The 24,031-nt window shown below is 51.6% G+C and overlaps 1 protein-coding gene and 1 pseudogene across 3 annotated transcripts; one reads left to right on the forward strand and one right to left on the reverse strand.

Moving 5' to 3' along the window:
• Nucleotides 1-768: 768 nt before the first annotated feature.
• Nucleotides 769-24,031, reverse strand: SUSD3 (sushi domain containing 3). 3 transcript variants are annotated; one of them, XM_019713855.3, is made up of 7 exons: nt 23,874-24,031; nt 8,060-8,248; nt 6,090-6,237; nt 5,302-5,445; nt 1,417-1,515; nt 1,125-1,224; nt 769-1,032 (listed from the first exon to the last, which is right to left on the reverse strand). In XM_019713855.3, exons 1-7 carry the CDS (start codon nt 24,019-24,021, stop codon nt 901-903), a joined length of 960 nt encoding a protein of 319 aa, XP_019569414.2. In that variant the 5' UTR covers nt 24,022-24,031; the 3' UTR covers nt 769-900. The 3 variants fall into 3 exon arrangements, with proteins under 3 accessions (XP_019569414.2, XP_019569415.2, XP_019569416.2); XM_019713856.3 differs by lacking the exon at nt 1,417-1,515; XM_019713857.3 differs by lacking the exon at nt 1,417-1,515 and having other exon boundaries at nt 895-1,032; nt 5,270-5,445.
• Nucleotides 13,340-16,521, forward strand: LOC109435755 (annexin A5 pseudogene; annotated as a pseudogene).

The raw sequence follows: 24,031 nt of genomic DNA on the forward strand, positions 1-24,031 counted from the left end.
TCACCAACTTTCCCCTCAGGCAGTGGGGTTAGGGGGCAAGAGACGTGGCACTTTTTCATCTAACTGCATTGACAAGTGATGGGTTAGGGGACTGTGATGGCTCTAATGGTGCCTGCCCATGCCTGGTACTCCCTCCAACCAAAAGTGGAGTCCAGCTGCCTCCCATGTTGAGCAGCAGTGACCCGGCATGATTCCCAGGCCCTGGAAGGCAAGGCTCACACTCGAGACTCTCACCACGGAAACCAGCCACTGTGGTGCAAGGAGGCCTAGGCCACTCAAGATGCCACCACCCCATGAGGTCTTTGCCGATAGCAGCAGCAACTCCAAGGTGTGAGACTATGTGACAGCCAGCCAGCCAGCCTTCCATACGACCCAGAGCTAGCCACCATCGGAGGGGCCCCACCAGACCTGCAGCCACCACAGGAGGGACCCCTGCCTCACTGAGCTCTGGCTGCCCAGACGCCCTAGTGGTAATAAAAGGGACTGTAGTTTTAGGCCACATAGCTTGAGATTTTGTTATGCAGGGATTGAAAATCCAGCCAGTGATTTTTACCTTTGCATTTTTCAGGATTAGAATTGTTTATTTCACACCCCTCACCACAACTTTACAGATAATGGATGCAGTACCCACGTGGGTCCCTGTTTACAGGCAGCCCTCCCTGTGGCATCCCCATGATTGCTAAGGTCAGCTGCCCTCTGCTATGCAAAACTAGATGTCCTTAAAATGTCCCATCTCTTTAAAAATGGCTGACTGGAGGGGGCGGCAGCTGTGTCTGTGAACCTCAGGGTGGTTTCAAGGAAGCCAGTCTATAAAAACTGCTACAGCTGGGCTCCCCAGGGACCGGATACTCTTCATTGGGGTCCCCAGACTCCGGAGTCAGTGGGTGCCCTGAGGGATCCCTAAACCTGGGTGCTGACTTCATTGACCAATTTTGAGCCATCTGGACACATGTCGAAATGTAGGTGGCTGGCTGGTGTGGTCGGCCGGGTCCTCCCAGTGTGGAAAGTGGCTCTGGCCTGGGCCTCGGTCACCTTCGGACATGGGGCATGGGCTGTGTGGGCATTCTCACAGTGGGCCTGGGGGCAGGCGGGGTGTGCCCTGGGCTCACTGTGTGTACCATCACCTGGGCCCAAGGTGAGCAGGAAGGGGTGCTGGAGGTCCAGAGGTCCTTGTCCACACTGCAGGCCACGCCAGCCAGCTCTCTGGTGCCCCCGCCAAGGTCTCTGCAGGGAGAGAAGGTGTGAGGTGGGGGAAGAGAGAGGACACATTTAACCCTGGCCCTGCCCCCATGCTTGACACCCAGCACCCCAAACCCCAGCCATCAGTGGGCCTGGGGCAGACAGCTGCCCCAAGGTCGGCGAATCCCCAACCATCTCTCCTGCTGGAGCTGTCCTGAGCCTGAGGAGGCTCCTCACCTGTATGAGGGGGTGATCCAAGGAGAGCCCCAGGGTTTGGGGGGCCCTGACACTATCGAGCTGCCTTCCAGGTGGAGGTGGGGAAGGGGCTTTCCTGGCCTGTGTTCAAGAAGGGGGCTTATTCAGAGTGTGCACAAACCATGGAGGTCAGGCTGCCTCCCTAGGCCATGACACCCTAAGAATATCCAGGGGACACCTGTCCTCTGGTGGTCTGGGGCAGATCACCTACCTACCTACCACATCTCCAGTTCCTTTGTGCCCCACCCTCTCTACCCTCCAAACCACAAACCGACACATTCTCCCCGTTGATCAGACCTTTGCCTGACCCCTCACCTGGCCCACCCTGCTCCCCCTTAGTGACCTCTGCTCCCTGAAGGCTGCCTTGCTGCTCCACCTCTAGCCCTCTGCAGGCTGCTCCCTCCCCTTAAGATGCTGTCGCTTCACTGTCTCTCTCCTTCCCCCAAATTCAGGCTCTCTCATTTTGTTCTCTTCAGGCATCACCTCTTCCAGGAAGCCTTCCTGGATCTGTTCCCACCCACACCTAATTCTCAGAAGAGCTTTAGGAATTAAGAAGTTATGTGTTGGTTTGATGAATAAGTGAATGGAACAATTAATAAATTGGTGAAGAGGAAAGACAATTTAGTGGGCAAATCTGTGGACTTTGGAGCCAGATAGCCTGAGTTTAAACCCAGCTTCATGCTTAGCGGTTGTGTGTGATTCTGGACAAGTTTCTTAGATGGGATAAGAACAGTGCCCACCCCTAAGGATAGAACAGGGAATATCTGGAAGAGCTTAGAACAGCTCTTTTGAGTCCTGGGAAACATTTATGAAATAAAAGCAAGGTCAAGGGGCAAACCTGGTCTTACTGATAACAATTTTACCAATAGTTAGTGGTAGAACGGAGGCATGCCTAGGACGGCATGTCCAGACGCCCCTGGGCTGTAGTCAGAGTGTCCCTGCCTGAGAGCCAGAGGTCCTGGGGCCTTGGGGGACCCAGCCCACATGAAGCTGTGCAGTCCTTGGTGGGGAGGGGTTCTGACCCCAAGGTTCCCCTAGCCTCACCTCCTACTTCCTACCTTGAGCTGTACTGACTAGAGCTGACTCTCAGAGTGGCCCCCAAGCTGGCCTCCTGTCAGGGGCCTCTCATGGCAGCCCCTCACTCCTTAGGGGAGGTGGCCACACAGTTCCCTACATAACTGTGCCAGCCACCAGTGGGAGAGAACAAATCTCTAGGTCTAACAACAGGCGTCTGTGGAGCGGCACAGGACGCCTGCAGTCCCCCGAGAGAGCTGCAGCCCATCTCAGCCACCGTGGCCTGGGGCCTGGTCCAGGACACCGTGCTGCCTAGAGAGGCAACAACTCTTCCCCCGCCCATTCCATTGGTGCTCTTCCCGACTGAGACACGGGGCAATCTGTCACAGATCTGTAATGGGGAGGGGGCTGTGGCAGGGTGGGGAAACCTGCCAAGCAAATCTGTATGACAAGAAAAGGCATGAGCGGGACCACCCCAACATAATAACTAAAATGAAAAGGAAAGTACTTGCAGCCAAATGAGGAATAAGGCTCCCTTCCACACAGTACACAGAGATCCCATTGTTTATGAGAGAAACATCGGCAGGTGATTCAGCAAAGCCAACAGAAAGCGAATAAAAGCAGCAATGCAACTGACTGGTAAGCAAAGGGATGCAGAACACCCTTCCACACCATTAGTCACAGAACACGATGAAAACGACCTGCGTGACACCTGCTAAGCCAACAAGTAGAAACACGGCATTACCACTCAGAGATGTAAGAACGGCTCCACTAACTTGTGGTGGGTCCCTAAAGAAAGAATTTGGTAATAAAAATATTCAGACTATTTGGCCTAAACAGTCTGTTCCTAGGACCACTCCAAAATGTCATCTCAAAAAGAAAAACAGCTCTAAGCATCAATGTTTGCCCTAACCTGAGCCCAGTCAGGGAGGGTCTGCTGACACAGGAGCATCTAGACCAGGGGTGTCCAAACTTTTTTCAATGTTTTTTACCAAGGGCCATATACGGTAAAATACACAAACAGCAGGGCCACTCTGTCGAGGTGAGGTACGTATAGCCTCACCTGGTTTATTTAAGTAAACTAAATATATTTTTGGAATTTGCTGTGGGCCAATTGACAATGGATTGTGGGCTGTAGTTGGCCCGCGGGCCGCAGTTTGGACACCCCTGATCTAGAGCAAAGCTCTGGGGTCCCTGGACCACTAGCGCAGCTCAAAAACCTATCACGTCACGTGGAAAGGGTGTGACAGCATTTCTGCCATGGCCACGCGAGGCAGGACTAACATCTGAAGCTTGAGGGCAGAAGACGGGGATCAATTCCTCCTGCAGGCCAGGCCCAGCGTGTCACATGTAGACACAGGACCAAACAGGTCTGTGGCAATCCCAAACAGATGGCCACCTCCTGTGCCTCGGCAGGAAGAAGAGCAGAACTACCAACTGCGTCTAGCAGTCATTGCACCCTCACCTCACTCCAGTCACCTCAACAGGGCTGGGGGGGGGCACTGGAGAGTCCTCACTATGCAAGTGAGGAAATCGATGCAGCAGCAGTTGTCACACAGCTGAGGCAAACACGTGGCACCCTGGGAAGGCTCCTGCAGGGACAGGCCGTCTGCCTGTGCGCTGCAGGCCCGGTTTCTGAGCGTGGCCCTCCACCCTGCTGTGGGAGGGGCAGCCACCCTGGGGCTCAGGCAGAGAAAGCAGTAGATGGGCCGGGACATCTTGTGGGAGAAAGGAGGTGCTCAGAGTGTGAGGGCAAGAACAGGGCACAGCCAGCATGGCGGGGCTCCCACCAGGGAAGGGTTGGAGCCCACAGGAAATTGCATGCGGACCTGGAGAACGACGACCCTGGCGGATGCCGATGGGGACAAGAGACCCATTACATTATTCTCTCTGCTTCTGTGTATTTGTGAAATTTCCCCCAAATAAAGCTTTAGAAAAGAATACCGATGAGTTCACAGTGATATGAAAACAACAAAATACGAAGAAAGGAAAGAAAAAGCAGAACTCATCCTCACTCCTCATAGAAAAAAATGACAGAATCACAACAGAATTAAAATCACTATTGTGTAACCCCAAGGGCAAAACCTGATTCCAGCAGGACCATCCATGGATGCTGAGGTCTGGGTCAGAGGTCGTGGGCAGCAGAGTCCCCTGGCAGAGTCCCTTCTTCATTACCTAACATGGACGTGTCTCGGCCAAGAGACCCCAGTCCACATGCTCGCGGGGCAAACCTGACCCCTGACCCCTGACCCGTGTCTCACCAGCACCACCACAGCACCTGCAACAGAAATGCAGCCCAAGTACCAATGCCAGACAGTCCAGAACAAGGTCTCTGTAGGCGACCACCAGCCACCAAAGACAAAATGTCTATCCCCATTCCAGGAGCCCAGAGACCTGGCAGCTAATGCCATGCATGACCTTGGGTCAGAGGGTGTGAGCGCAAAGCTGGCGAGGATGCTAGGAGATATTGTATCTGCAGTCCATGTTGAACCAGGGTTAGATTCATTAGCAGAAAAGGTTGCGTAAGAGAATGTCTGTGTGTATTCGCACATGCGCTGAGAAACAGGGAGAGGGAGACGGGAGGACAGAACAAGTCCGTGTGCCCCTCCCCCCCCAGAGCCCAGCTGGGTGCTGGTGAAGGCAACACTCGTGTCCAGAAGCTTCACCTTCTCCACAGGTTGGAATAAAGCTGTGGGTGGGGTGGAGGCTCCGGGCGCCAGGGTGTATCTGAGGCCCAGGTGAGCCTGAGCAGCGCAGGGCACCAGCACCCCGGGGCCTGGTTCTCTGGCCTAGTCCTGACCGTCGGGGGCCCCACCCTCACCCGCTGCCCCACCACCCCAGGCCCGTGCCCACGTGGTGAAGCTGTGGTTGTCGTGCGCCTGGCTGGGCTGGCTCCTGGGGTCGCCGCTGTTGTTACTCAGGCCCTTGAGGCCCAGGTAGGCGGCCTGCACCGTCTCCAAGTCTTCACCTCTGAGCTGGAGCCACAGCTGGGCATTCCTGGGGAGAGATGTGAGGCTGCTGAGTACGTGGGCATCCAGGCCGCCCGCCACCTGCAAGGGTTTTAGAGCCACACAGCCGCTCCTCGGCTCTGCCGCTGGAGGCAGAAGTGATCTGGGATGATAGGGAAACGCCAGAACACTCTACAAAGCAGGTGGTGGAAAGCTCTACAGACGGACCATACTGATGGAGGCACAGCACTGTGAATGGAACTAATGCTCCTGAATTGTACTCTTACCGATGGTTAAAATGGTAACTTTTATGTTGTAAATATTTTACCGCAATTAAAAAAAACTATCCCCCAAAGGACAAATTGCAGTGAAAAGGCAGCCAGTGGTTAGGCCAGACGGCCTGTAGGCTGTAGTTAACCATCACAGGTCAGCCCCGCATGTACGACACAGCAGGGTGTACACCCAGCAGGCAGACTACAGCCCTGACAGACCCCTCTGCTGCCAGCCTGGGCTGTGGGCAGCTCTCAGTAGGGGGACGCTGCTCTCATGCTCATGGACACACTTAGGAGGCCCCAAGTGGCTGCGGTTGCTGGCACCCTGTGGGCAGTGTCAGTAGTGCTGCTGGCTGCTGGGAGGCCAGGGCTCAAGGCTGCAGGCCCGTGTCTTGGGAGGATACGTGCGGGGCCACCACACCTGTCCAGGCGCCGCTGCTCTCTTCTCTTCACGCACTTCAAGAGGCAGCAGGTGAGGAAGGCCATGGACATGAGCAGGATGATGGCGCAGCTGACAATGGAGGCAATGACGGCCACCTTGAAGCCGAAGGTCTCGCGGGCTATCACAGCTGCAAGGGACAAGACCAGCTTGTGGACGTGGCTTACCCAGGCCTAGCAGCAGTCACCCAGCCTGCCCTCAGGGAGCCCCGTTCCCCACGGGAGGCAGGGAGGTGCTGGTGGCTAAGGGGAAGGTTTGTGCAAACTGCTGTAGGGGTGTGGCTATCACAGAAGACTGCCACCCAAGGGAGTGTTCGGGCAGGGTTTTGGAGGGTGTGTAGGAGTTCACAGTGGCACACTGGGAGAAGCTCTGACAGGGAGTTCAGTGAGCCCCTCTGGCTCTCACCCATTGCTGCCTGGGCCCCCAAGGCCAGATGACAGCAGAGAGCCCTTGGTCAGTTTCTGCAATGCCCCGAGTTGGCAAAACTCTTCAGGGGCCTATGTCACTTTCCACAAAGGCAAAAGTCAAGGAAAATGCCCAAATTTGGGGTCAAAAGGCTTTTGCCACATAACAGCTATGTGACCTCAGCTATGTGCCAAGAACTAGTTCTATCAGGTTCTAAAAGATATCCTGGGAAAATGAGGCCACATGTGAGCAGTGTCCTAATTCGAGCAATGTCGCATACTCTCCCCTGTAGTGGACACTGCTCACATTCCCCAGTCCCATGCCCAAGCTGGATACTGGCCATCCAGACTGAAGACTACATCTCCCAGCTTCCTTTTGCAGCTGTGTGTGGTCACATGATCAAGTTCTAAGCCAGTGGTGGACAAGAGGAAGGGATTTGGGACAACTTCTAAGAGGTCCTGCCCCTACTCCTGTCACAACTACCTGAAACACAGTTGCCACCATCCTGGATCACACAGTTGAGGTCATGTCCAACAGGACCACAACATGGAAGGGCCTGGGTCACCACTGTTGGGCGCCAAATGAGCCTAGGACTGCCCAATCTGAGGGCTTTGGGCACGACAAAGCTCCACAGCTCCTGTTATTTTGTTTAACTTCTGTTATCTTGAGTTTTGTGTCTTTTGGGATCAAATCCTAGTAGATACCCTACTTCTCAGAGATTTACCTAGCACGTGAGCATTTTAAAGGCTCTAAGAAGTCCTGCAGCCAATTAGCCTGTGCTTTTCCAACCTGTTTTGACCACTGAGTGCTTTTTTTATTGCACAATACACATTAACATACTGCACGTGACATCACTTTGAAAAATGCTGTTCTGGGTATTATCATTTAACACCTTGTAAAACAAATACAACTACTGTGTTTCTCCGAAAATAAGACCTAGCTGGACAATCAGCTCTAATGCATCTTTTGGAGCAAAAATTAACATAAGACCCGGTATTATATTATATTATATTATTATATTATATTGACCGGGTCTTATAGTAAAATAAGACCAGGTCTTATATTAATTTTGCTCCAAAAGACGCAACAGAGCTGATTGTCCAGCTAGGTCTTATTTTTGGGAAAACACAGTACAAAACCATTTCCTCCCCCAGACTGGGGCCCCAAACCTAGGTGCCTCCTAGCCCTCAGTGTCCCCAGCTCTAGAATTCTTGGCATATGGAGTGAGTATCCTATTAAGGTTTGCCACGTGCATGCATGAAAGAATGAATGACTGTAGAATAGGCAAGTGCCAGCTCAGACAGCACTAATAACCCCTTGGAGATGACGGGCCAAGTCAATGGCAGACCTAGGATTTGGGAAGCTGCTAGGACTTGAGTCCACTTCGTGGACATGGAACTTCTAGGAGCACCAGCACGGGGAGCAGGACCCTACACAGAGGCCCAGCCGTGACTCGGCATCCACTGTGCCATCGTGGACACCCACGCTGTTCATGTGACAGAATCAGGCCCCTCCCACCAGGGCAGTTCAGGGGAAGCAGGCCTCACACTTGCACACAGGGGTCCCTGAAGACCACTCGGCGAAACTCTCCTTCCAGGCACAGGTCAGGAGGCCGGATCCCACCATCTGGTGGCCTGTGGGGCAGTGGAACACGATGACAGATCCCAGAGAAGTGCCATCACCACGAAGGACTTGGAGGGTACCTCTTGGAGGCGGCTGCACTTGGGTGCACTTGCCTAGGGAGAAAGAGGACAGCATGAGGACCCTACCTTGGAGGGCAGGGTCTGGGCAGCAGCTGCTGCCCCAACGGCCATATGGTCTGGGTCACCCAGCCACCCAAACCACCAGGAGTGGCAGCCACAGAGCCAGTGGCCTGGGGACAAATGCAGAGCTGATCCCTGCATTAAGTGAACTCTCAATGTTCTAAAGACCACAGTGTTGGGAAAAAAACACGCTGGCATATTACTCAGCAATTAAAAAAATTATATCTTGCCATTTGAGACAATACGGATGGCCCAGAGAGTATTATGCTAAGTGAAATAAGTCAGACAGAGAAAGACAAATACCATATGATCTCACTTATATATGGAAGTTAAAAAACACAACAAATTAATAAACAAAAGAGAAACAGACCCATAGACACAGAGAACAAGCTGATGGTGGCCAAAGAGGGGGATGGGGGATGGGTGAATATTTCTTAAAAGAAGAAAAATTGAAAGAAAGGAATAAATAAATAAATGTAACTCAAACCTACGAATCAATAAAAGGTAGATTTTATAGTTATGGGGGGAAAATGCTGTGCAAAGCTTGGCACGCAGAAGAGAAAAGAAAAAAGAAACACATATCAGAAGACAAGAAAAACAAATACATGGTGATTATCCAAGCACAGCTCCAAAGGCAGAATGAAGAAAGAAAAAAGGAGAGACATATCAACAGATGTGATTACATGAAAAATAAAAAGCAAAAACTTTATTCTCTAATAGTTGAAAAACAAACAAACTTGGATGAAAAAATGAGATACAAATAGCCAACACACATGAAAAAAGCATGCCCTCACGGTAACTAAAGAAATGCTTATTCAAATGAATGTTAATCTTTCACTCCTTAAAATTGGCAAACGGTGGAGAAAAAAAGATCATGTGCAAAGTTAGCAAGGACCTGGGAACTACTCTGGGACCGCTGGTAGGTGCAGACCCAAATCTTCTGGATGGAGTTTGGTAAAACATATTAAGAGCCTTATGTTATAGGAGGTTTGACAAATTAAGCTCGCAAACTCATCTTAGAAAAAGTGCTACAGACCTCGCTGCTGAATATCGCTATAGTCACCTTCGAAGTACTCCCCTTGGGAAGTTATGCACCGACACCAGTGCCAAGTCCACCCTTCAAAGCAATTTTGGAACTCTTTTTCTGGAATGGCCATCAGAGCTGTCGTCGTATTACCCTTGATGTCCTGAATGTCATCAAAATGTCTTCCTTTCAATGTTTTCTTTATTTTGGGGTAAAGAAAGAAGTCATTGGGGGCCAGATCAGGCGAGTAGGGAGGGTGTTCCAATACAGTTATTTGTTTACTGGCTAAAAACTCCCTCACAGACAGTGCCATGTGAGCTGGTGCATTGTCGTGATGCAAGAGTCATGAAGTGTTGGCGAAAATTCAGGTGGTCTAACTTTTTCATGCAGCCTTTTCAGCACTTGCAAACAATCAACTTGGTTAACTGTTTGTCCAGTTGGTACAAATTCATAATGAATAATCCCTCTGATATCAAAAAAGGTTGGCAACATTGTTTTGACTCTTGATTTGGACTGATGGAATGCTTTTGGTCGTGGAGAATTGGCTGACTTCCATTGTGCATTTTGACGCTTTGTTTCAGGGTCCTATTGGTACACACATGTTTCATCACCAGTGATAACACGGCCCAAAATATCATCTTGCCTCTCCAAAAGGTCTTGGCGAACTTTAATTCTCCTTTGCTTTTGTTCAATGGTAAGTTCTGTAGGGAACATTTTTGCACACACCTTTCTCCTGCCAAGATTTTCAGTTCAGATTTTCCTAACTGTTTCTCTATCAGTGTTTCCTTGGTCTGCTATGCTTCTCAGTCAGTGGATAGTTTTGACGCACAATTCGACAAATTTTTGCAATGTTTTCGTCAGTTCTGCTCGTTAATGGCTGCCCTGACCGCTCTTCCTCAGTGATGCATTCTCTCCCCTCAGAAAAACATTTAATTCATTTATACACTGCTGTTTTCTTCATGGCATTCTCCCCATAAACTTGGACTAACATGTCCCTGATTTCACTTCTATTCTTGCCAAATTTAACAAGAAATTTAATGTTTGTTCGTTGTTCTAATTCAAGCTCAGACATTCTCGCGACAGCACACAAAAACATGCAACAACAATAATGAATGCCACTCAGCAAGACACTGCTACACATCTGCACGAACACTGCTTTGAGACACTGATATATCGAGGTTATGAAACCTTACTGAGCTGTTTGTACACTGCTGCCAACGTATGTGCATGATGGCAAGTTCGCAAACTTAATTGTCAGACCTTGTACATGCATCTGAGGTTTTAATCAAGGGAAATAATTACTAATCTGCTGCCAGGATTTCTACACCAGGATGTTTGCCTCAGAGCACATAGAAAAGTGAGAAGTGGAAACCACCTATGTCTCCAGCTGTGGGGATGGGTGCAGTAAATCGAGGTATATCCTGATAACTAATGTCAGCAAGGCCGTCCTAAAATGTTACAACGTCCTGATATAAGGACAAAGAGAGACAATCCAGATGAAGTGGCAATCGCAAGCATTTTTATAATATAATAGCAGTGACAACAACTGGCATTATGCAGAACCTGCTGTGCATTGGACACTGTTCCACATGCTCTATGCATATGAACTCATGGATCTGCATAGCCCCTTCTGAGGGAGAACCATCGTCCTCCCCACTTGACAGGTGAACAAACTGAGGCACAGAACAGTTAGGTCACTTCCTGAGGTCATACAGCTTGTATGCTGTAGGGTAGAAATTCAGAACAAGGCAAGGTAGCCACAGCCTACCTTCTCAACACACATGCCCACAGACATGTGCACATGTACAAACACACACTGACACATGGGCACACACGCCATGTACCCTGTCTGTTTGGTTTCCCCCGTGTGGCACAATGTGGGAGGCACTGTGCTACGTATATGTGCCCTATTTGCTTCTGTTTCCCTGCTAATGCGAATGAACTGTTTCTCGTGTTGGAGAATTCGGAATGAAGCTGCTATGGATGGTCCCCAGCCTGCCTCCCCAGCCCAAGTGTAGGAAAGGCCCTTCTTCCTGCTTTTCCGGAATGTTCTGAATTTGAGCACTGACTGTACTACTGGTGCATGAAGACAGAGCGTTCAGTCTCGGAGAACAGTGGGTGTGCGGACTATCTGGCCTGTGCTAGTGGACACACTCAGCGGGAGGCACCCTGTGGGGGCCTGGCAGCCACCATCCTCAGCAGACAGCGGCCAAGGCTGGAGCAACCGGGAGGAGGGGAGCAGAGAACCCCGATACTGCAGACCCACAGGAGATGACCCTGTACCTGTCCTCCAGACAGGACCCCTGCATGGCAGGCCAGGCACGGGTGGCCTCCTGCCGACTCGGCCGGCCCGCCACAACCCAGCCAAGCTCCTGTGACCCCAGCCTGCTGGTCCTTGGCCTTCCCCACTTTAACTCTGATGTTAGTCTCCTCCTTTATTTCAGTCCCAAATCTTAGAACTTACCTGGACTCTTTATCAATCCACAACCAACAAGCCTGCTTTCAAAATATATACCCAGGACATCTTAGTGGGCTGGAGTGGCCTCCAAAATCCAGGTCCACCTGGAAGCAGCCATGGAGGGCTCTATTGTGGAATGCACAGCACCCCGTTTCGCACAGGTGTGGGGACAGGGCGCACCCAGAACTGCCCAGAGCAGCGGCTGTCACTCTGGATGGCTGCACATGTGCACTCACATACCCATGTCAGTGCTTCACAGGCTGGCAGACACCAGCCCCCAGCTCAGGGAGGCTAAGCCACCGCTGGCCTGGCCACGTGGCCCTGCCCCACTCAGGGTGAGCATGTTAACGGGGCAGCAGCAGAGCCAGGCTCAGCCTCGGCCACGCATTCTGCCATCGGGGAGGCACAGGCTGCTGAAGCCCCTCACAGCGGGTAGTAAAGAAGGGCCAGCCTCCAAGCTGCATTTAGTCCACACCCTAGCTCTGCCCCACCAAGAAGCTGTGGGGGGGCCCTCTCCAGGCTGCAATGTGGGGCAGAGTGCGAGCCTGGGGGGGCCCTTGTGGGGGGCTGACTTCTAGATCAGCACAACCACACTGGATACCTCATGGGTGCTTTGCTGTGTTATAGCCTTGTGAGGAAGGTGGCCACCTCCTTCTTACAGATGGAGACACTGAGGTACAGCAAGGCTGGATGATACACTGAGGGTCACCAGCAGGAAGGTGGTGAGGTGGAAGCTGCACGTCCCAGCACACCTGTGGCGGGGGGTCTGGCCCTCCCTCTGCAGGTGTCTGCCCGTCATCAGCATGACTGTTCACAGCAGCAATGCACATCTGACAGAATGTTCTGGTCAAGAAGCACTCACACTCCTGACCTCGTGCAGCACTCAAAACCATCGTGGAGGGCGTCCAGGAAGAAATCGTTATTAGCCTCATTTCGACGTGAGGAAACAAGCACTGAGAGGCGGCTGACATGCCTAGTGCTCGAGTCAGAGGGTATCAGCCACAAGTGGATGCAGCACTTAAGATTTCTAATATGACAGTGGACAAGGTATGGGTTTGGGGTCACTGCAGCCCTCTACAGGTGTGTGGGTACTTGCAACATACGTGTAAACAGCACTCACGTATTAATAAGACATGACAACAGAAAAAAGGTTAAGTTAGGAAAGACAAATGGCCCAAAAACCAGGGGGCAAGGCAACTAGTTAAGAAAATTAAGGGCATCCATATCAGAAAGGAAGAAGCAAAACCTCTCTATCAGACGACCGAAAATCCCCAGGAACCTCCTAAAAATCTATGGGAATTAGTAAACCAGTCCAGCAAGGTTGCAGGTAACAAGGTCAACACCTGCAAACCCACGCTACTTCAGAACAGTGGTGAGGAACAAACTGAAAAGGAAACTAAGAAAACAATTCCGTTGACAAGGACATCAAGAAAATACATTACTTAGGAATAGATTTAAAAAGGAAGTATGAAACAAACTCTGAAAACGACAAAGCAATGTAGAGAGATGTTAAAGACCTACTAAATGGAAACGGCCCGTGGCCAGGAGTCAGTGGACAGTGCTCTGCTGGTCTGCTGTCCAGATGCAGCACGGCCCCCGCACAGTCCCAGCTGCTGCCTCTGCAGAAACGGACAAACTGCTCCTCAAGATCCACGAGGAGGCCCTGTGTGCCCACGTCCCACCCAGCCCCAGGAGAGGGTGCTGCCTGTGCGGCTGCTCTCAGCGAGGTTTCAGCACTTGGTCCCTCCGTCGGGCCCACGTCCCTCCTACTGACTGGAGCAGTCACCTTGGCACAGGTTCTCAAGGGCAGGCACGGTGATGGACTTACTGGGATGTGCTGGGCGGGCTGACACAGAACTCCTGGCGAGGCCGTGCAAGGGCCTTGGCGCCCATGAAGAGAGCCTCCTGACTGCTGACAGCCTGAAGTAACGCTCCAGGAAACTGCTGCAGCTTTTTTTTTTTTTTTTTTTTTTTAATTAAATTTATTGGGGTGACAATTGTTAGTAAAATTACATAGATTTCAGGTGTACAACTCTGTATTATATCATCTATAAATCCCATTGTGTGTTCATCACCCAGAGTCAGTTCTCCTTCCATCACCATATATTCGATCCCCCTTACCTTCATCTCCCACCCCCCACCCCCCGCCCCCCTTACCCTCTGGCAACCACCAAACTATTGTCTGTGTCCATGAGTTTCTGTTTCTCAGCTTTACAACGCCATTTGGCAGGGACCTTCTGGGTGACCTCAAATCGGAACTAACTGGAGAATTTGAAAAAGTGACCGTGGCTCTGATGAAACCGTTACCAGGAATGACATTTGTACCTCGATTCTTGTCTTCTTGGAGGAAAGAATTCAGTCAGGAGACAGTCTGTGCAGCACAGAACAGCCAGAAGTTTATTAGTAAAAGCAAGTACACTCTGAGACATGGAGCGGGCTGACCCAAGAGAGGGACGCAGGCTCTCCTTACATCTGTGAGGATTTTGATCTCTGTGGGTAGAACTGTCTCCCCCTCTTCCTCTGTTATCTTCCTCTCTCTCTCTGCTGAGGTGTCCCATCCTCCCTTCTTGTTCCCAAGGTTGTTTCTCAGGGTGTAAGCGTGTACCTGTTAATGTCCCATGATTTATTTGAGAAGCTCATTAAAATCGTCCTGAGAAGCTGAGTGTATATTCTGATGAGCAGAATGGTTTCTCTCCCTCTTGGCGTTTTTCCTTCTTCTATATCCTGTTGAGCAAGCCAGGTGTTTGTGTCCCAACTGAGAGCAGCTGCCCGGGGCCCCCCACCCTGGCTGGCTCCCTCCTCTGCTCATTTCTACCTTCCTACCTACCCTATCAAAACTTCTTGGCTTTGTGACGCCTGTGAACTGAAGCATGCTCTTAAGGGAGCAGGGATAAATGAAAAAGTACTGACAGAAACTATTGCTTCTCAGATCCCTGAAGAACTGACAGCCATAAAAGTAGTTTATGTAGAATACGGCTGAAGCCTGGGAGGTGACATGGTGGGGGTCACCAGGGCATGTTGGTGGTCTCCTTAGGCTAACAGAGACCCTGACGCTGGCATTGAGGAGGCACAGGTAGAACAAGATGCGGAGGCTTTCTTTCCGGCTGGAGAACTGAATGGGGATGATGAAGAAAAGTTTATCCCCATCTCTGCAACACGAAGTGTGTGTCTCGTGCGAAGAAGGTGTTTGACAAATACATGACTATACCGGGATTTCAAATTGAGGAAACCAGTGACCAAGAGACTTCTGGTAATTTGGAGCAACTACTCCTTGCTGTTGTGAAATCTACTTGAGGTATGTCTGCTTACCTTGCAGGAACAGTCTACAATGCTATAAAGGGAGCTGGACAGACGGTTTCCAGGAGTGAGACTGACCTGTTTAATATTAGGAGGGAGTTCAGGAAGAATTTGCCACCCCTCTTTATTCCATGATTAAGGGGGGACATCTGGGAACTCTAAGCAAGCCCTACTGCTGCTCTGTGGAGAAGACCGAGGTGCCACCTGGCAGCCACCCCTGCCCATGCCTGCCACAGCCACCACCACCTCCTTCAGCACAGCTGGCACACACCGCGTATGTCAGTGCTGTTACACTACCCCATTCATACCAGCGTGTAGCCACCAAAACACGTGTGTAGCGGAAGAAAACAGCAGTGCTTCTTTCAGGGCTTCAATGAAGATCTTTCTCTCCACCTTTGCAGTCCTGGAGTGTCCTTATGCCACTAAGACTAAAGTCTGGGTCATTTATATTTTCCTTTAAGAGGTCAGACCATTTTTAGCCTTTTTAAAGTGATAACCATATTATCTTAATTGGAACCTTAGCCTTGAAATTATGAACTCCTGGAAGTGTTATTAATTAAGTTTGCCACTAAATTTAACCAGAAAAACTATGGTGGTTGCATCCAAAAGATTAATGAAAAATAAACATTTCCTTTCCCACCCAAAAATTTTATAAGGAAATGCAAAAGACCTAGAATAGTCAAAACAAAAACAATCTTGAAAAAGAAGAACAAAGTTGGAAGACTCACACTTCCCTTTTTCAAAACTTACCACAAAGCTACGGGGATCAAAACAGGTTGGTCCTGACATAGAGACACACATAGGGCCAATGGAACAGCGTTGACAGTCAGAAATTAACTTTATTTACAGTTACTTGATCTTTGACAAGGGTGCCAAGACAATTCAATGGGAAGGGAATCAATTTTCAACAATTGGTGGTAGGACAACAATATTTACATGCAAAAGAGTAAAGTTGGACCTCTCTTTACAGATACAAAAATTAACTGAAAATGACTCAAAGATATAAATATAAAAGCTAAAATTATTTAAACTCTTAGAAGAAAGCTTAGGGATAAATCTTTCTGACCTTGGATTAGGCAATGGTTTCTTAGACATGATACAAACAGCCAAAAAACAAAAGAAAAAAAAACACTGAATTTCATCAAAGATAAAAACATTGGTACTTCAAAGAACACAATCAAGAAAGTAAAAAGGTTTACAGAATGAGAGAAAATATTTGCAAATCATGTATCTTATAAGGGACTTGTATCTAGAATATATAAATTATTACAACTGAATTATAAAAACACAAATAACCCAACTTAAAAATAGGCAATGGAGCTGAATGAATAGACATTTCTCTAAAGATTTACTGATGGCCACCAACCCACATATGAAGAGAAGCTCAGCATCATCAGCTGCAGGGAAATAAGTGCAAATCAAACCCACAGGGAGGCCTTCTTCACCCCCATCCAGCGGGCTATACTCGGAAAAGACAGGTGCACTCAGGACGTGCAGAGGCCAGAGGCCTCACACCTGCAGGTGGTGGGAACAGTACCCTGGCAGCTGCTTTGATTATCTCCCCGACAGTTACACGGAGCATTCCCACAGGACGTAGCAATGCCCCTCCTAGCTAATAACCAAGGGAAATGAAAACACACATCCACACAAAAATTTGTACACAAATGCTCACAGCAGCATGATTCATAATAGCCAAGAAGCAGAAACAACCCAAATGTCCATCAATTGATGAATGGATAGATAAGATGTGGTCCGTCCAAGCAATGGAATGTTATTTGGACACAAAAATGAAGCACTGACACACACTACATGGATAAACCTTCAAAACATTATGCTCAGCGCATGAAGCCAGTCACAAAAGACCCTGTACTGTATGATCCCATTCATATGAAACGTCCAGAACAGGCAAATCCATAGAGACAGAAAGTGGATTAGTAGTAGCTGGGAGGAGGGGGAATGGTAGTTGCTAAGGGGTGCAGGGCTTCTTTCTGGGGTGATGAAAATGCCCTAAAATTGATGGTGGTCATGGTTGCAAATATCCATGAATGTACTAAAAGCCATTGAGTTGTACAATTGAGTTAAATATACGTTGAGTTAAATGTACAATTTAAATGGGTGAATCATACAGTACATGGATTATACCTCCATAAAGCAATCAGAAAAATTCAGGGGAAATATTTGTCAAAGAAATGCAAATTTGAAACCTAAAATACTGTTTTGGGCCTCTTAGCTTGGTCAAGATAAAAAAGACAAACAGCTCACCAGGTTGGTGAGGGTTGCGGGGAGGAGCACACACCCCTGGGGTGTGGGGCAGGGCAGGCCTGAGAGGCTGTCTGGCCCTATAGCAGGGGGCTGAGCTGGGAGCCCCAGGGAGGGAGGCTGAGGAGATTGCGTGCCCCCATATAGACATTTCCCAGAACCCCACAGTTACCCTTGCAGGCCTTGGGTCACCCAGAGCTCAGTGGTACAGTAGATGCCAACTCTGAGTACAGAGTCTGCATTCTTAACTAAGTAAGCAGCACGCTCTGTCTCCAGAGGCACCAGAACAGGAATGGATCGATATGTGGATGGGTGGGTGGGTGGATGGATGGATGTCCTAACAGACGAGAGCTAATCTGCACCACCCCAGGAAGAACCTCCTTTCTTCTCCAGGATCTGTGGACCCGGACATGTGCTGGGAGGTGGACATGGGGTTTTGAAACTGGGTAGACACAGCAGGGCAGCCACAGGCTGGCCACACGGCCCTTCCCCAGGATCGCCAGGCAGCCAGTACTTCCTAATCCTCAATTTAGAGCTGTGACTTCCCCATTTTTCTGGAGCTAAGCACCTTCTTTCTTTTCTCCTCAGTCCCATGTGGCCCTCAGGGAAGGGAGACCCCGTGGAGGAGAGGATGAGCAAGAGTGAGAGCTCTGGGGGCGCTTGCAGCTGTCTGCCCAGGACACACACCAGCACCTAATGAATGACAGGAGGAAGGGACAAATTCATGTCCATCCTTCAAAGATAGAACTAGCACTTCAACAACAAAGTAAGAAGCCGTGAGGGGAGGGATGCACAAAGAGATGTGCAAGAGATGTGGAGAGGCAGGTCTAGTGACATGTTAAGGGTAGGATCGAGTTGGGGGGCATGGTTACAAAAATGTGGGGACAAAACCCTGAGCATCCCTGCTGTATGCCACTAACCACCAGTAAGCCCACTCCCGCCAGGGCCCGGCCCAGACCCCGCCTACCTCTGCTGAGCTTGTGCCACCCACACTTATAGTCCCTTCTACCCAAGTCAGACAGGAGCAGAGGCTCCAGGAAGCACCCCAGCTCTGCAGCCACACATGTCTGCTGGTGACCCTGTCACTGTGCCGCTATGGACCTGTGACCCACCTGGAAATGCTGCAGTGGGCAAGGTGGGACAGGGACTGACCAAGATGACACGCAGCCCCAGCCAGAAAACCACCACTGAAAGAGTGCCTGGAGTATCCAAGGCAGTGGGGACTGCTGTGGTCCAGATGGCACTACAGGGGGTTTCACCACCCACGGGGTCATACATCTGCAAGGACAGAACTAACACCTTCCCAAGATGTCCTGGAGCCTCATAAAGGTGGGAGGGTGAGGGGTGATGTGGAAAAGGCACAAAGAATTTCACTGGACCACAAGCCCAGTGAAAGGCAGCTCCCTGACTATGCCACTGTGGGGCTGGGGCACAGTCCCTCCCAGAGACCCAGAAGTGCAGGGGGTTTCCAGGGTGGTCCCATTCCTCCTCCTCTGCACTTCTACCAGAGCCAAGGAGACCCTCCTGCTCCTAGCAGAGGTGTGCTGTTTGAACAGGTCTTCCCTCACAAAGAAAATGGAAGGTCTAATGAAATGAGCTTTGTAAGGAAGGGTGGGGGGAGAGAGGAACGCTTGCTTAGGGCCACTCTAGTGACTGTGACCTCCTGGAATCTTCTCCCACCTAGAAGACCAGAAGTCAACCCCTGCTCAGGACGCTCCCGCCCCTTCTGTGCCCATCTGACCCTGCTCCACCACTTTCTGGCCTGAGGTCCTGGCCCTGGCCCTTACATTTGCTCAGACTCAATTTCTCCACCTGCAAAATGGGTGACCTGCCCCCTCTAGGGTCATGGGAGGAGTGAGACCACCTCACGGAGACCTTAGAGCTCAGGAACGCTCCCCAGGAGGGGCTTAAGGACATGTCCCAACCTCCCAGTCCACAGTATCTGGGAGACCTCCACCTGCCCCCCCAAGCCCTGACGGGGTCTCCTGCATCTCTCCCTGGGCCTGGAAGGCCAGCAAGAACTCCCCAAGGCCGAGCCCATTTTCTAAATGACGAAACTCAGGCCCACATACCTGCTCAAGGCCTCAGGTGCACCCTGGCAGCGCCTCCATCAGACCTTTCCACAGGACTGGTGATCCACGTCAGGGTGGGTAAGGAGGTGGCTGTCACGCAGGGTGGTATGCAGGGTCTCTGGTCCCGCTCCCCACATAAGAACGCAGGACATGGTGAGGCCAAAAAGGAGCACCCACGGAGCCATAGGTAGGGGAGTCATACCACTATAGTCTCGCTGGCAGCCGGGTTGGAGACACAGGAAGCAGGAGCCACACTGTCCGCAACCTGCCATCCTAACTGCAATCCGCGCTTGCTAGTTCAGCCACCATCTTCTTGCTAGCCCCCATTTGCTGCTAGCGTAGCCATGGCAGTTATATTAGTGGCCAATGGCTCACTGGTTACAGCTGACGGCCAACTAGCCACAGCTGATGGCCATGCAATCACAGTTGATGGCCATTTACTACCTGAGCCAGCACCTTTCCACGTGAGGGCGAGAGCCTGGAAACTGCACTCCTGGCTCTGTCCCCACAGTGGTATAGTGCCAGGGGCCTATGGGGGCTTCAGCCACATCTACCCCGGCTCCCTGGAGATCCCTCACTGCCCCCCCAGCCTGGAGACCCCTGGCCCCCTAGACACCCTTTGCTGGCTCCCAATAGCCCCTCCCCACACTTGGTGCCTAGGAAGCAAACCACAGATTCTCCCTCTCTTTCTAAAACCCTCACAGATACCCAGCTGCCCCAGGACAATCTTCCCAGCCCCACCCCCCAACCCGTCCTTTCCCCCTCCAGCCTGGGCATGGCCCGGCCCATCCACCTGCAGGCCCGCACAACAGGACACTGGGTGCTGCATTTCCCCAGCCATTCCTGGGCTGGACCAATGCACTCCTCAACATTGGGTATATTTTTCCTCAGCACCCTTTATGACCCCTCTTTTTCACTATGTGCAAATAAATCTCAAATGAGAGGAAACAGAAAAAACGAAGGGAATAGATTTTGATGTAAACAAGAGACGAAACAAAAACAACCCTTATGGACAGTGAAGAGGGCAGACCTGCCTACCGGGACAACCCTGGCATACCCAACACCCCATTTCACTCCCCAGCCCCCCCAGCCAGCCTGGCCAGCGGGAGTGAGAACAAGTCTTGCTTGTTAATCTTTTATCTGAAAACCTGGACCAGGGCCTGTTCCTCCCGTCCTCTTTCCCAGAGCCCAAACAGTTCCCAAACCTTGACATCATTAGCCGGGGGCCAAGAAAATAAGTTACCTTTTACACTGGCCATCGTTAGGGAGAGTCAGGCCACTGGCCAGCCCACCCAGGGAAGGCCCGGCCCGGTCCCTGTGTGACCAGAGTTACTTCCTCCTTCTGAGTCCATTTTCCCAAATGGAAAGGAGAAGCCTCAGGAAGAATTTCTCAGACAGCTCAAAAGGGTGACATGTGCACACACAAGTGGTCTATAGAGTGGAAACTCCAAGACCCCTGCAGTGGGGACAGCCACATGCAGAAAGCCTACAGCTCTGGTTGTGTGTCCTCAGGCAAGACACTTGCCCTCGCTGAGCCCATCTCCTCCCCCCATGGAGGGCAGGCATGAGCTCAGAGCCACTGCCGGCCTGGACTTTGGCCATAGCTCAGACCCAAGTCTCCCAGACACTCCCCTAATGATAGGTCAGCTCATACCCATGGATAACGTTCTCCTCCAAAACAGAACGAGGCTAATTCCAAGCCAGGAAGCGTGTACCCACAAATCTCTCAGGGGAGAACAGAGGCTCCAGCAGCTGCTTTCAGCCAGCAGGTCTGCCTGTACCCTGGCAGGAGGCCAGAGCCAGCCTCGGGGGGCACATAGGCTTCAATTGGTTTCCACTGCTCCCTCTGGGCCTTGGTGTCTCCTCTGTGAAATGGGCCCAGGATGGCTGTGTGGCAGGGCTGCGGGAGTGAAGCTGAGAGGATGCCCAAAGCATGCCCTCACCACCCGGTGGTCCTACTGCTGCCCTTTTCTGGGCCCTTGCCCCGCAGTCATTCCAGGGTACACGGTGTGTGGGGGTCACCCCTGGCCGCTGGAACCCCAATTCCTCCTCCCAACAGCAACATTCCAGGACAATGTCTGCAATCAGGGAGCTACCGTGGGAACAGGACCAGGGGACTGTAGGCAGTAGAAGGGAGCCTCCACGGTGGGCTGGGCACCTAGCCTCTCCCAGTCAGCCATTCACCACTTAAAATCTTGCTCTGAGTCAGCCTCCCCTGACCTGCTCGTCACCAGCCACGCATGGGAGATGAGAGAAGGACACAGACCTCACAGGATGCTGGATCCATTTGGCTGGACTTTCAGGAAGAGCAGAATAATGTGCCCATTTTACAGACTGCAGGAAAAACACACACCCTGTTGCTACATTTTGGACAGAGCCAAACTGTCTCCAAAAAACCTCCACACCCATCCCTTGTAAGGGTGAAATTTGGTAGATCAATAATGTAATTAAACTTAGCTAGTTTGCCGTTTGATCCATCCTGATATTTAGCTGTTTCCTCTTTGTGTCTCCTCCCACTGATTAAATGAAGAACTCTGTTCCCTTTTTCAAGGCTACTATACCTTGTTAATTAATAAACGTCCTAACTTGAAAAGGGCAGCTTCTTTAATGCTCTGGACCTAAGATCACAGCTCCCTAACAGTTTTTCGCAGATGGCTGCAGATAATGAGATTTAAGACAACACTGAGACAGACCTGAGGCCTCAGAAGACCCCAGCAGACAACTTCTCAACTATTAGCCCTGAGACCTGCTTTCCTTTGTTCTTTCCCATTTACCTGCCTATAAAACCTTCTGGACAGGAGTCCACCATCCTGCCATCCTCACAGAATACCGGCATTCTGAATAAACCTGCTTTTCTTTCTACCAATCTTGTCTCTCGATTTTTAACTTTTGCAAGAGGCAGGCAGGCGGACCTTAGCACAGTATCACATTCACAGCTCCACAAGGAGAGGTGGGCGCCCGTTTCACAGTCCAAGAAACTGGGGGCACAGGGCAAGAGAGTAAATAGTGGAGTCTGGGGGAGCAGTTACCCCAGAGCAGAATAACCATAGCCAGCAGGGTGGCTCTACTGGGCGTGTCCAACAGCCTGGGGGCAGGTAGACAGTGCCCACCACGTAGCACACATGGAAACTGAGGCACAGAGTCAAAGACACACCCCAGGTCAAAGGGGAGATTCCAACCTCAAATTTCAGGGAAGGGCTCATTGGCTGGGACCCCAGGGTTCACTAGTGGAAGGAGGCTGAGTTGCAGGGGTCAGAACCCGGGACTAGGTGGGGCAGGCCAGAGGGCAGGGATGGGACTCCGAGCCCCTCTTTCATCCAGGAGAGTTATTTTATAGGCAAATATGCCAGAGCTCCTCCCCCGTCCTTGGCTGACCTTGGGCAAGTCCCTCCACCCACCTCCCCAGCAAGCACAGGCAGTTGCAGCAGTCACACACTGTCCTTCTTACACGCGTGGGGCAAAGCATCCAGTTCAAGACTGTGCATCAGGCTGCCCTGAGGTGTCAAACAAAATAAACGCACCTACTAGGTGGAGCAGGTCTCAGCTCCCACTGCGTGACTTAACTCCCTGGGCCTCAGTTTCCCCATTTGAGAAGAAGCCAGCCCCCAAGTGCATCCAGATGGCAGGCAACATTGTTTTAATCAGGACTGGCTGATTAAAACCACCCCCACCCGCGGGCGTGGGGACCTGGACCAGTCCACCCACTCCTACCCCAGGCCCAGCTTCCACCTATGCCTGGCCTGGGGCACAGGTGCCGAGACCCTCAAGTGAGCCTGCAGGACATCTAGAGTACCCGGTCGGGGTTTGCTTCTGTTTTTAAAAGGATTAGATTTTAGGTGCATTCGTGAAACAAAGTCGACGTAGGAACTGGGGCTTCAGACGCGTTTTCTACACCAGAGCCTAGACACTAAGATGAACTCTCTTCAAAACACTATGGAAATCAAACGAAAAGTAAAATAGCTAGCCCTCCCCTCCTTCCGGAGATTTCCGGTGCCTCAACACGAGGCCCGGCTGCCGCGGGACCTTGGGCAGTCGCTCCTCTCTCTAGGTTCAGTTTCCCCACCAGTGAAGAGGGGCTGGGGAGCTAGCCAAGCAACCGGAGCACCTCCCTGCAAGACGAGGCCAGTTCCGATTTCCCCACGTTCGCCGACTTCCCCGAGGGCCGAGGCGAGGCGCGCCTGCGGAGCCAGCGGCCCCCATCGCGAAGGGCGCGCACCTGGACCGGCGGGCGCCGGGTTTCAGGCCGCTCACCGCCGGGCTTCGGCTTCCCAGGGGCGCCCGTCGGACGGAGAGGGTCGGGGAGGTTCGCCCTCGGGTGGGTCTCCTGCTGTGCGCCCTCCCCCGCACCCCTCCCAGTTCCCTAGTTGTGCACCCCCTTGCCCCCGGGCAGGCAGTACACCCCCAGGCAGTGCGCCCCCCCCCCCCGCCGCCCCTAGGCTTCCCGGTCTGGTAAAAGGGCAGAGCCCCGCTCGCAGCCCCAGCTCTCACCTGTACTGTTCCCCGGGGCGTGTGTGGTGTCCCCCGAGCGGCCCCCGGACTTCGCCCTGCCGCGGCGGGTCGTGGCCGTCCGATGCATCACTGCACGCTCCATGGCGGTCGGCTGGACTGCCCCGACAGCTGCCGGCCGGGCGGGCATCCTGGGCACG

Source organism: Rhinolophus sinicus, chromosome 16 (assembly GCF_057876585.1).
Source record: "Rhinolophus sinicus isolate RSI-liver-muscle chromosome 16, RSI-T2T, whole genome shotgun sequence".
In the NCBI taxonomy this organism is placed as follows: Eukaryota; Metazoa; Chordata; class Mammalia; order Chiroptera; family Rhinolophidae; genus Rhinolophus; species Rhinolophus sinicus.